At 32.3% G+C, this 13,966-nt stretch overlaps 1 protein-coding gene across 2 annotated transcripts; it reads right to left on the reverse strand.

The window, feature by feature from the left end:
- Positions 1–1,332: 1,332 nt before the first annotated feature.
- LOC114383329 (ARF guanine-nucleotide exchange factor GNOM-like) lies at positions 1,333–8,752 on the reverse strand. Of its 2 annotated transcripts, none has more exons than XM_028342979.1 (3): positions 8,631–8,752; positions 7,078–7,877; positions 1,333–5,512 (listed from the first exon to the last, which is right to left on the reverse strand). In XM_028342979.1, exons 2-3 carry the CDS (start codon positions 7,816–7,818, stop codon positions 1,835–1,837), a joined length of 4,419 nt encoding a protein of 1,472 aa, XP_028198780.1. In that variant the 5' UTR covers positions 7,819–7,877; positions 8,631–8,752; the 3' UTR covers positions 1,333–1,834. The 2 variants fall into 2 exon arrangements, with proteins under 2 accessions (XP_028198780.1, XP_028198781.1); XM_028342980.1 differs by lacking the exon at positions 8,631–8,752 and adding an exon at positions 8,260–8,568.
- Between the last annotated feature and the right edge of the window lie 5,214 nt (positions 8,753–13,966).

Genomic DNA, 13,966 nt, shown 5'->3' on the forward strand with positions numbered 1-13,966 from the left:
ATAGTACAAAATTGATAAATATTGTAAGATAAATAGAAGACTTACAAATATTGTTTAGTAACTTGATAGTTTCTGGTCTGTAGCCTGTACGATGAGTTATGTAGAGGATTACTATACAATATTGAATTATTGCAAGATTTAATTGGTCTATAAACAGTACTTAGCTCCTATAATGAACATATCATTTTATTAGTATTATTTCAAATATTTTTTTTATGACAATCACATATTTTAAATTTTGTTAAATTCTATAATTTTTTTTCATAACTTACTGCTACGAACAGCGACAAATGAGAAATCCAGAACTCCTCCCTCTGCAAAATCTAACTTACCATTATATCAAGTTAATGTTATGGCCACTCCCTCAACAAAATCTAATTTAACAACATATGAGACAATGACCACGCATTTGATATTAAACAGTAAGGACAGATATAGTACATTTGATCTTTAATCAAAAGGCTGAATGGTCTTTTAAATTTTGTGTCCTTTGCTTCTGTATCATCTGCATTAGTTTGAGACTTTTGAAAGTAGAATAGAGTCTGTCTTTCTCCTGAAGCAAAATCTTGAATTCTAGTAGTGCATGTTTGGTTCTGCTTCAAACCATAAATGATTTCGTCAACCCACAAGCTATCAGAATACTTGATCTGACATGATTTCCATTTGGCTCAGTACACCTAACAATAATTTGCGATAAAAATGTTAAACGGGATCCGGAGAACACTATTAAAATTAGAATATTGGTTAAAGAATTAAAATTAAAAAATTATTAAAAAGAGTTATTAATACAGTCAAATCCATCATAGTTTCCAATACACTTCAACTAATTTTTATAAATTTTTCTACTTGATTCAATAGCCAATACCCTAACACCTTTAAAGTTAAATATGATTTCCTTCTTTACCAAAAGAAAAGATTAGTTCTTTGCCACATGGAAGGAACAATTTCCCCCATTTCCTTTCCTTTTTCCTCATTAATAGTCCTTTAAACGGTGGCCTATGTAATTTTTGCTTCCATCCCTTTACCTTTTCTTTCATTACCTCTAATCCAACCAAAACTGGGAATTAAATTCCCCTAAAGTTTTAGTGGATTGCTGAAAAAATAATGTCGTCTCTCTGTTTTTACCCGTATCTTAATTGTTTCTTTTGTAATTCAATTGATGCATTGATTGTAAATTTACAAAATTTGTAGTAATTAAGATATTTTGTTTTTAACAAAAATATTCACCATAGGTAACTTTGGGCAGAAAGGATAAGTATGAATGATTTACCCAAAACATCAAATGAAAGAAATTGACAAATTCGGCCTAAACTTGAAATTGATGCAGTAAAATGACCAAAACTCTATCTAGACTATTAAACAATAGCCTAAGTTGATAAATCAATGAAGGCATACTCTTGGAAGTTTCAAATATATGTATTTATGACAATTTCAAAACTTGTGTTGCTTGCACCATACCGAGTAAATTACATCTCGCAGCTAAGTGAAGAGAATATCGGGTTCTGTACAGTTTCGTAAGAAAAACTCGATAAATTTTTCAGCTAAACAGCTCAGGCGAGGGCTCAGGGAGAGAGGAAGTGGTCTCTAAGGACCACACTACAAGGGCTCATTCTAATGTGTCTCAAGCCATAACATATCTTCAACCAAAAATCTTACACTAACATCAAGCGTCCCAATGAAGATGTGAATGAGATCTGTAATGTTCTGCATAATCACTTCAAGAGAACCCAGACAACCTCAGAACAAAAGAAAACCAATCAATGAAGCACAGAGATCATGGGTTCAAAGAGACAAACAAAAACCAATTCCGGTAGCCATGGGGCTGCTGCTATGATTAACCAATACCAGGACCATTTTTACCTGCTGTTTCATTTGAAGACACAGAATTGCTTTCTTCAGGCCCCAAACCTTCAACTTTTTCAGTCTGTTTGTGCTGCAAATGCTCTGAGTCTTGCTCGGGAAACACCTCAGATTGCAACGACGGAGCAAAATTATTTATATGCAGCCAAGTCAGTTCCCATAAACTACTTCCATCTACAGTATTGCTCTGGACTAGTACACGGCCTGCTTTCATAACAAGCAAAGTGTTCTTAAGAAGCTCAGGCACAAGCTCCTGAAGCTTCTCACTTCTCCTTCCCCTAACTTTCACCTTCATATAAATTTCTAACCGACTTAGTACAGCCAACCATAATTTGTTGAAGCCTGGCAATTGTGATAGGTCTTGGATTAACTGGAGGAAAACTTTACACAAGAGCTTCAAAGCAAGAACAAGGGTTCCTTCTATGTTGCGGAAGTCTTTTTGAGAGTGTGTCTGAGAAATTTCAAGCAGGTCATCAAGCACAGAGAAGATCACTTGATCAAAACATTGTAACCACAAACTATGTGGGAGATTAATCCCAACTGATCCTGTCAAGCAATTTTGCAAAGATAACAACGCGTGGTTTCTAACTTCCTCTCTCTGTTCCAGACATAGTTTCTTTAGTCCATGTATGAGCCTCAACCACATGTCCCCAATATTGTGCAACATCTTTGCCACTTCCTCTTCTTTCGTTGCTTGCTTAGCATCATTAGTCCACTTCTCTAAACAACTGACAGACCCTGCCATAAGATCGAGGGCCATTACAGACCGTTCTACCTGTCCAACACGAGATTCAGCAAACTGCTTCGCAGCATCTACACAGAGAACATAATTAGCTGGAAGCAAGTGGGCTTGGTCTGACATAATGAACAACAATGCATCAAACCCAGCCTCAGCTGCTTCCAGGTGTCTAGCAGTGATGGAAAGCAGTGATGTAATCGTCCGCCATCCTAAATGAGATCTAATATGAGAAGCATTTGCCTTCATAAGGTGACTAACTTCCTGTGTGATCTGCTCATAGTATGCATCAGCAACACGTGCATCAAGCTTCAGGACAAGTTGCAAAGACCTCAGAAGTTCGTCAGTAATGTTCTCTTTGTAGGGAAGTAAGCGATGACAAATTCGTAGGAGGCCAAAAACAGCCTTCTCAACCAATGCACAAGGCATCACAGTTGACTGAACAATATTGGAGATATGCTCATAAACACCCTGCCAAAGAAGTTCAATTCTATCCCTATTATTCAGAGTGATTGCTACCAGTAACTCCAGGCAGAAAACTGAAGTATCCTCATCCTCAGATGTGCTGTTCCCTTTCTTAGGCCACACTCCTGCACTAGTGAGTGCTTTTGCAAGCTGCAATAGAGATTCAGCTTGCAAAAATTTACTCTCAGTGAATATGCTGTCAATGTGACACTTCTGAATTGTTTGAAGGGTGCACTGCTGAGCAGCAAGTTGTTCTTCAGTAGGTTCTGATCTTGGCTCTTCAGCACCAAGATATAATAGTTGACTAAACCTGCTCATCAATCCTGAGGGTCTCTTCGGAGTATTAACAGATGGAAGACGAGATAAAGATAAAGAATTAGTATTCTGCTTCCCCCCATCCTCAGTTTCTGTAGAAAGCTCTGACTCTTCAGCCGCATCACTGGCCATACGAGCAGGAAGAAGACCTAACTTGTGAAATTTTAAGATGCAATCAAGAATATTCCTCCACCCTGTCCGAATGTAATCACCATACCTATTTGCAATAGTGAAAACAGTCTCAGTTGCCATTCTTGCTTTTGTGTCATCTCCAAAGGCTAGGATTGACTCCGGAACAGATAATGGATCAAAAACAGTAACAAACTTACAGAGTGACACAACCAAATCATCCAGTATATTTTCAAGATGATAGTAAGCCGATATCTTTGCAACAGCCAAGAATCCATCCATACATGTTTGGTATACCTCTGCATTCTCAGCATTATCAAATACCACAGAAATGGCAGCAATTGTTGGACCAGATAATATAGAAAACATATCATAATCAAGGTATGCTTTGGAATCAGAGACAATGAATGGAGCAGATTTTTTTGACTTGTGTATGAGATAAATCCACCGACTTGGGGTCATTTCAGGGAAACCAGAACCTTGCTCAGGAGTTGTCCGGATCTCATTCTTACAAATTGAATGGTAAAGTTCTGACAGGAACTGTCGAGGTAGATCTTTGCCACCATTTATTCGCCTATTATTTCGGATAAAATCCTCTTCTGACATCTTCTTTTTGACCTGTGAATTGTGCTGATCTGTATTAAGCATTATAATTGAGTATGATAACAAAAGAGCAGCATCCTTATTGGCTAGGATATTTTGAGACTGTTCATAATATCTCTCAGAGAAAGCTTCAAGCACCCTCTGTATCTTCTGTGATTCTCCAGGCAGTCTGAAAGTCTCCAAAAATAGACGTAGGGCAGTGTCTAACATCATGTCTTTGAAATCAAATGTTCTAGCAAATTCATGAAGAACCTGAACACAGAATTCATCATGATTTCCTAGAAAATCACCAATAAGATTCTTATCCAACCCAGCAGTGTATCGAAAAAAGCAAGCAACACTTTGGGGATCAAGTTTGTCAGGCAAAAGATGTGTTGCTTGAAGAAACTCAAGACCTTTCTTAGTATCACGATTAAAATGATCGGCTCCAATCATCAATCTTTTCTTGAAGTGCTTTCTCTGGCATACAAAAGGAACCCAATTATTTGGATCACTGAAATTTTCACATTTTTCCTGCCAGAATGGAGTATACTCTTCAAGATTCACAGGAGATTGTTCTGAACTTAAAGATCCATTGCCTATCCTTTCAGCCATTCCTTGCATGACGGCAATAAGACCATCCAAAGCAAGAATATGCAGGGAAGACAATGGACTGTTCACAGGAAAAGCACTTTTGGACAACAAATTAGCAATGTCTTCAAAGACATTACTGCAAGTTATGTCACAGTCAAAGTTAGCATACATCTCCACCATGAATGTTTCTTGCCTGCAGAAGTCTACAAGGGCCTCCATGGCAACTTCTTGTTGCTGATATGAAGCCCCATATTTGCTTTGTGCAAGTCTCAAAATTACACAAGAAAAAAATGCTTCTAGCTGTAATTTGAGTTCTGTACGAAGATGGTGATACAAATTTAGAACAATGCTACAGACCATTGAAAGTACAAGAGGACTCATTGACAAACCAAATTGCATAAGATTGCGGAATAATTCATCCTGAATTAAGCTCAGCAATCTAGGGTGTCTGTGAAAGGAAGGCCCTCCCAATTCTATGGCTGAATTAATCAAAGTTAAGGCAAAAAGAGGCACATCTTCATCAAATGCTATTGTGTTTGATCGAGGACTCATTCCCATATGTTCAACAACATTCAACAAAGAACACAAAAAGTGGAATATTTCCACCATGCAGGGAATCCCATATGGTTCATTCATAAGCTGCAATTCATTCAGATCAGTCTCTTTGCCAATGCTAGCAATAGCAGTGTCTTCATCCACTACAGTTGCTGCCACGTCACTCACAGTACTAGAAGCAATGCCTGTGGATAAGGGTCGACCATCATTTGCAGAATTCAATTTCCCATTCTCCAATACGTTTGCAGAATTATGCACATTATTTATCCCACCAACCTGTTGGGAAAAAAAAAACTATCAGCAACTAAATTTACAAGTTTGTGTGTCCTCACTCAAATTTCACATCAGCAATATTGTTTATTTCAGTATGACAATTCAAATATTTTTAGCAGCATTAAATTTGATAATGACACACTATAACAATCTCTCAAACCCTAGCTAGTAACAATGCATAAACAGCCTCTAATAATCATTCTCTTCTTTCTTTCTAATAGTCCCTGTAAATATGTGTGTGTGTGTGAGTATCACTTTCATGTGATTTTCCTAGAGAATATACTTAGGGATTTTATTGGTGATTTATTTTAGGTAGTTTAGATAAAGCCAAAGTCCTGCTAAGGTATTACATGCAGGAGTGGCAATACTATATATATATATATATGTGTGTGTGGTGAGGAGGGATCAAATTACTCTAAGAGTAACATTAAAACAGTTACTCTTCATCTCCATCAATCATTTCTTTTAATCTAATGGTTCTAAAGAGCAACCCCACCTTTAACTGTTAGATTAAAAGAAAATAAAGGTGGTATGTTATCAAGCAATGCACATAAATCATCAAATCCAACTATTTGAATCATTTGATTTCTAATCATGTATATCAAATTTCACATAAATTAGACATTTGTTGGTATGTTATCTAGCAATGGACATTCACTTAAATTTTAAACAGCATATTATTCTTTAAGATAAAGCAGCACAATGAAGTATCAATTAGATTTGCATTTGCATGAAATTTTATAAATTTAATCTACTTTGAATTGGTTAGTTTCATATTTTATAAAGTTAGTAAGTGATGTAAGTGCAAAAGTTTAACACCAAGTGTAGGTGTTGTTCCTCTCTCTCTCACACACACACACACATATAAACACACATCAATATTTTACTCTAACTTTGACTAAGACAAGGTGAATTAAAGAAGCCCTAGAGGATTGTTTATTAGCTTTATTAAACAGACGTAAAAGCCAAGTTTAATCAACTGACCAAACAGCATGTGGTATCTAAGAGTATGCTTAGGAGTAAGGTTTTGGAGAGAAATGGAAGGGAGGGTAAACTTTTTATTTTTTAATTAAGAGATATATAATGTTTCTAAAAAAATGATTAACAAATTAAGTTTACGTTAATATATCAGATTATTTCCTTTTTTTTTAAAATATCAAAAAGTAGAGAAAATTTATTAACAATGGAAGTTTTGCCCTTCCTTTCCCTCCAAAACCTCACTCAAACAATCCTAAAACTCCAGTATTGTTAGCATACAATTCGTTGGGAATGATAAATCATGGAAATTGGAAGATTGAAACATGTAATAAACAGTAAAGTAAGCAGATGGTAAATAAGCCAAGGAAATCTTCCTTTTTGACGATTTCAGATTTTATCAACCAAGAAAAAGTGAACATCAAATAATAGCAAAACAAGAATTCATGCATAAATTTGAATTGTACCCCTTCGCCGAAGGTCCCAATTTTTCCTTACAATCATTTACCTCCCAAGCAACTGACAAAATAATCACAGGAAAAAAGAAAATGAAATTGCAACCAAAAAAGATTAAAGTAACATAAATGCTATACCTCTTCTTTTAAAGCAGTGTTCCCATTTACCAATGCAAGTTCTGTGTTGTCAATATCTTGAAGGTGAGAAAAAATACACCGAACAAGTTCATGCATTGTGTAACGTGCTATCCGCTGCAACAACTCACTTTTGGTTCCTGCTTGATGAACTATACGGAAACAAGTATTTACTATGGTGCAAATATGTTGGTTACTCAGCATCATAGATGCTTTACTTTTGGCACATGCTAGAAGAACTTGTAATATCTTCATTAATACCACTTCTTCTGATCCAGGATCAGTCACCTCAAACCTGCAACTCGTGACAGCATCAACTACCAAGTGCATGGCATCCCCAACATTAACAGTGTTTTGATCAATTACATCCAATGTTAAGATCTTGTAAACAGATGATAGAGCGACACCAGTAATTGGTGCACCGGTTTCATCCGATTGAATGACATCCAGAAAAGGCTGGAGATACAAGGCAGGGCTTATAACATGCCACTGATTCTGCCATGAAAAAATTTGCCTCCTTAATGCCTTCAGAGACTGAACAAGGGAATGCTCCAATTGATCATCATCCGACATATAATGAACTCCCCATCTAACATTTCTTCTCATGACAGCCAAAACAGCACCAATTTCTGCATTGATCATGCATGCCACAGTAGTTTTGTTAGGATATTCAGCCTCACACTGCCCAGATCCCTCTTCTGTTGCACTGATACCAGTTTGCGTTTGCAACTTTACATGCCCCATTTTGTCAAGCAGATCTGACGGACATTTACCAACAGAACTTGCCAAGAAGAAGCACAGCCCTACAAAAAAGCAATTCCGAAAATTGAAACAGACAACCAATGCAAAGTGATTTGGGTATCTACGTGCCAAATTGAAACACTAGAAACACAAATATTCTAACTTCAACACTTATATTACATACATATGAAACACAGTCTACTAGAACCCCAAAAATCCATCAAGCCAGTATATTATGGTTAATAATACATAAGCAGACCACATAAACAACAAACATACATAAAAGAACATGTACATAGGAAGATATGAGTGTTCAAAATTTTTATAAGAGATCCAATAAATTCAAGATAAACTACATATAGAAGTGCCAATATCAAACAACACAGCATCCACTTTCTCAGTGGCTAAAGTGTCAGGCCACCTGCCCAATATTCAGCAACCCACCTTGAACAAGCTACTCTTCTTGCCATCAACTATCACTCACCGATTCCTCCGCCAAAATTCAATCTTAGACCAAAAAATAATCTTGAATTCAGTTCAAATCTTAGATCTACAATCAAATATGGCCCTTTCCATTGAATCAATTCCGTTGCACACTAAAAAGTGACAATGATCTAATCCACTGAAACATGACCCATTTGGAACTGAGCTCATAATTCAATATAAAGGGGCCCCGAATAGTGTGTCAACGCTTCGATTCCGACAATGACATGAAGAAAACGAATATTGACGTCGAAATTAAAAATTAAAAAAAAGTGGGAATGAAAATTGAAGCATATAAAGATGGCAAAGTAGAAGAAGAGGGAAGAGATTACCGAGAGCGAGATCGGGAGTGTTAGGGCATAAATCGAGCTGATGTGTTACATTGAAATCATGCCTTCAAATTGAAATCTCTCTCTCTGTCTCTCTCTTATGACAAATTTCATTCAATTTTGGCACATCGTATCTGTATGATAATATCACTGCAACAACAACTTATCAGTTTTTTTTTTTTTTTTACATAACTTTTTTAAAATAATGTTTTTCCTGCAGATTTTTTGTTAATTAAATTTTTAGTCTTTAAATTTTTTTAAAATTTAATTTTTAGTTTCTATTTTTTTTAACTAGTTAAGATTTTCAATTTTTTTAATAAAATTTTCAGTTTCTATATTTTTGTTAGAGTAAAAATAATTCAAATTCTTTATAATTTTAGGATGTTTCCTGTGTCGGTTAAATTAAAAGAGTTAAAAAAAATATCCAAGGTAATGTCCTAGGTGTTATTACTGGATCATTTATTTAATTTTATTATTTTAATATCCACTTTAAATTGGTTTGAATGAGATTAATTTTCAATTTTTTCAAAAAGAGCCTATAATATTAAAGTACATAATAAAATTCACAATAATATCATACATTATTCTAGGATACATCCATTTTCCTCAAATTTGTTAATAAAAAATTGAAACAAAGTGAATATTTTTTAATTTACTTGGATTCTTTGATTTTGGTACTCTTTGGGTACATAATGACTAGTGTGTTAATGGTTGAATTTAATTTTTTTTTATAAAAAATCATTTGAAATAAACTTATAAAATATGTGTGGTTCGATTTGATTTAATTTTCATTTAAAATAAAATTTAAATCAAATCAAGTTAATATTTTATCATTTGGTTAGGATTGATTTTTGTGATTTTTTTTTAAAATATTATTTCATTAAAAATTATATACTTTATTTTCATATTTTAAATTAAAAAATTGATAATAACAATCTACCAAATTTATTAATACGTTAAATTTTTTATAATAAAAATGGGTCAAATTTTCATATTTTAAATCAAACATATCTTAAATAAAAATGGTATACATTGTATAAATTTCATATACATAATACTATAAAATATTCTGAAATTTAAGTGATATATACATAAAATGTTTAACACTAAAGTAATATAAGTATTGTGGTTTGATTTAATTTTTCAATTTTTTTTTAATAGTTTTTGGTTTGACTTATTTGAACACCTTTAACCATAAGTTCAAGTGCATGTATAGAACAATTATTTATATTAAAGGTGTTTGTGATTTGGATTAAATTAATTTAGAGGTAAAAAATATTTAACTTTTCCAATGTCTTCCATTGTTAGGATGATTTAACATGAAATATTGTTAGCTATTGTTAGCTTTGGTGTTTGTTGTCACATTTTTTGTCTTGAAAATACACCTAAATGGGCTAGGGGAAGAGAATGCTTTAAAATTAATATTGATATTGACTCTAAGTAATTTAAAACTTTTATCATTTGAAAACAAGATGCTCCAATTAAGGTTAAGGTGAGAGTGATTTAAATTTCTTTTTAGTGTCAATGTTTTGACCTCAAGTTTACTGACATTGTTAAAGTCATGGTATCTAAAATATTATCTACTTTAATATTTGATGATATATATGATTTTTATCCTATCAATGTGTCTATGTGAGTTGAGAGAAAAAAATGTTTAGTTATAACCTCTATTCTTAAGCAATGTTAGACATATCAAAATAAATTATTTTATTTTTTCAAATTCAATGTGATCTAATCCAATTTAAATTAATTTAATTAGATTAATTTTCAGTTATAAAAATTGAAGCAAATTCAACATTTTCTAATTTACTTGAACATAGTTAAACTCATACATATTCACATAGCGTTTTAAAATTAGCTTGATAGTTGAAGTCAGAAGCAGAGAAAAAGAGATTGTGGATTCATAAAAATAAATTCAAATTCACATTAAAAAAAATTATTTGATTTAGGTCTTTTTTTAGTACATAGTTACCACAATGCAATTTGTGAATAGACAAGTGGACCAGGGTTATATCGTACCATTTATTTGCATCAAAGACAAAACAATATAAACAACACACCCAGTGAACATGGACAGCAACGTAATCTCAATACTAATAAGTTTATGCAGAACCGAAATCCAATCCATTCCTTTCAAGAATTTCGATTTATTTTTATTTTCTTTCTTTTAGCCTTTTCAATTTATCGATTGTTGCAATTGGCATCAAATTGGACGGTTGATGAGCACCCATACTTTACACATAGTTGGGATTTAATCTTTATATGTTCACAGTTTCATTTTGCTGGACAAATATTTTTCGCAAGATTTAATCATTTTTTTTCTTCTAAAGATTTAAGTATTTGTGCCGGGATTCCGGGAAGAAAGAGTTTCTCTTGTCTTAAAATTTTCAATAATTAGAGACGACACAATTTCGACTATATCTACATTGTGTTAAATGTAAAGTTTAATTTTTATTATTTAAGCTAACACGTTTGGGCAAACAAAAAAAAAGTATAATTTTTAGCGGAAAAACTATATTTTACCGTAGCTTAGTTTCCTGTGATGATATTAAATTCACAATTATAATAAGAGAAATTTTTTATATTATTTGAATTTTTAATATATTTTATTTAGTTTTAATTTTAATAAATCTATGTTTGTAGTCAATAAATATTTAAATATATTTTATATACATATTTGTTGTGATGAATTTAAAACTGTTTAACTCATAATATATAGAATAAATTAATGTCGATTTAAATTATTTTATTGGAAAATTAATTAAAATTATACACGTATATGTTTTATGATGATAAAATATACTTGTATAAATCAACTTTTATCTGTGTAAATAAAAAATACACCATAAATAATTATTTATTAGTTGTGTTCACATAATATTCACTTTTAACGATAATTACTATATTTTAAAATATATTTGTAATAAGATAATTTTTATATTTTTACTTTGATCAACAAAAATATATCATGTTTTTAAACCTATTATATAAAATTTTAAAAAATAAAATAAATAAAATTTAAATATTTTAATTTATATAATTCTTATGTATTATAATTGATTTAAGATTCTATTGGAAATAGAATAAATATAAAATATACATTAATTAATTAAATTATTTGAAAAGAATGAATATAAAATAACACATGACACCCAATAAAACATTTTTTCATATTATATTATATATAATATAATAATAAATAGGAGATTCAACATGTGTTGTGTTGGTAATTTTATTAAGGTGTATGGTGTTTGATGGGCCCAAAGTAAAAGTTGTGTGGTTGATTCAATGTTGTAGAGTTGGGCCTGTCCACTAAATTTCATATCAGTACACAGTACTAATGATTTTTATTTCCCTAATCAAACTTTCTTCTCATGGTTTTATACATTATTATTTTAAAATTTTGACTGCACTTTAGTTAGTTATTTCAATCAGTTTGATTAGAAAACGAGTCAGTTTGGTTTTACGTTGAGATGCTTCAAATAACGATATAACTCAATGACAACCATTTCGTAGTTGTTTTTCAGCAGCCAAAATCAGGTTAAGCATGTAAAATCAAATTTATGAGAAGTTAATTTTGCAAACTATACTCTGAACGCATATCAAGTATTCAATTAGATATTATTGAGCTTTGAACCACTTCAAATAATTTAATGACAATATTTTTTAATCTATAAAATGGAAGTGTCAACTTTTGACTAATTAATTTGCTTATAGGCTAAGAGTGTGTTTAAATTGGAATTATGCTCAACTGAAGTCACGGTTGAACTCAATCTATTACTCACATAACCTTTTTGTTTGTGCATGAAACGTGTAAAAATTCCGGTTCAATGGATTTCTAAACACACATTAAGTGGTATCTTGAATCCATTATTAAGGGGACACTATTTTCACCCTTTTTTATCTTTTCACCCCTATCTTTTGTCAAAATGTGTCAAATTACCATTTTATCCTCATCTTTATTTTCTCTTTCTCTTCAATACACAACGAAATGCATTTCCATTGTGTAAATTGGACATTGGAAACACAATTCTGTCAGATATTTTCAGAAAGAATAACAAACAAAACATGGGTTGAAAATGCTAAAAGTTAGGTTGGAATAGTATAGCCCCATTTTAAATGGGCTCGTTGTCTTCTATGACTACGATCATTGTCCATCATTCATTAGGATCATTCATGCTCCAAACATCGCTTGATAAATGGATTTTCTGTTGGAATGATTGCAGTGTGACCATTTTATTCCTTTTCTTTTATCATTACAAAATTATGTGCCCCTGACCATCTTATCACTTTCCTGCTGTTACATCATTATGCGTAAGTGTTTTCCTTTCTTAATTTGTTGTCATTTTATTATTATTATTATTAGAGATTGTATTCCTACAAATAGAAAACATAAGCTGCATGTCTTAAATTCATTCTGTTATTTATAGTAATGTAAAAGTTGTCAAGTATAAACATGCAACCAACGAGATAGAGCAGATTTTTCCGTTTTTTGTTAAAATCATTTGGTTGATTTTCTTTTTTTCCCACCAGCAAATTATGGGTAGATGAAATCAAGTCACATTCAAGACTAAATTTTCTTTATTTTTTTTTATTAAGTATAAGACTAGATGATAATAAGAACCATAAATGTTAGGAATGTATATTTTAATATTTTATTCAAATAAAAAATATATGAACCATGTGATTATAATATATGAACCAGGTTATTTGATGGGACTTGTATAAAATTTGTGTGCATGTAACGGTAAAATATAAAATTGAAAAGAAGTAAATTAAATTCTTTTTCTTTCTTCAAGACATATTGTTCTACCATTAGGAATCAACAGCACAAGAAGTGGCAATCCATGCATCAAAGAATCCCTGAATAAATTCATCTCTCAGCAAGTGTCATAGATCACCCCAACGACATTCCACTATTGCATGCTTATTACAGCCACCCTTAACTCTTTTTTATAAAAATATACTCCTGGGAGAATTTAAGAAAAACATTACTCTTGTTGAAATACTAATATCAGATTAAGCCTAGGCTGATTAGCTTATCTCCCGGGAAATTAATGATTCGATCTTTGTATAGTTTGGAGAGGGAGACGTACACAGAGCGACAGCAACTTTGCATTACTCTTTATAATCGATCCCATCCCATGCTGAGGAAAAGGATCAGTGAGACAGAAAATCGCCACGAGAAAACAAAAAACAAAGACAATGATCATGAGATAATACACACGTGGCCCCGTTCCAATATTTTCTTCAAGTTCCCAATGCCAGTCTTAGAGCAGTGAAAAGTTAAAACAAAACCAAATCAAGCACCATGCTGGTTTATTTATGTGAAATATTTA

Source organism: Glycine soja, chromosome 14 (genome assembly GCF_004193775.1).
Source record: "Glycine soja cultivar W05 chromosome 14, ASM419377v2, whole genome shotgun sequence".
NCBI lineage: Eukaryota > Viridiplantae > Streptophyta > Magnoliopsida > Fabales > Fabaceae > Glycine > Glycine soja.

Excerpts from the sequence above, each read along its gene's own strand:
- LOC114383329 (XM_028342979.1), bottom strand. The coding sequence starts at position 7,818 with ATGGGGCATGTAAAGTTGCAAACGCAAACTGGTATCAGTGCAACAGAA. Across the intron at positions 5,513-7,077 it reads ACACTGCTTTAAAAGAAGAG|GTTGGTGGGATAAATAATGT; the intron begins GTATAGCATTTA and ends TTTTCCCAACAG.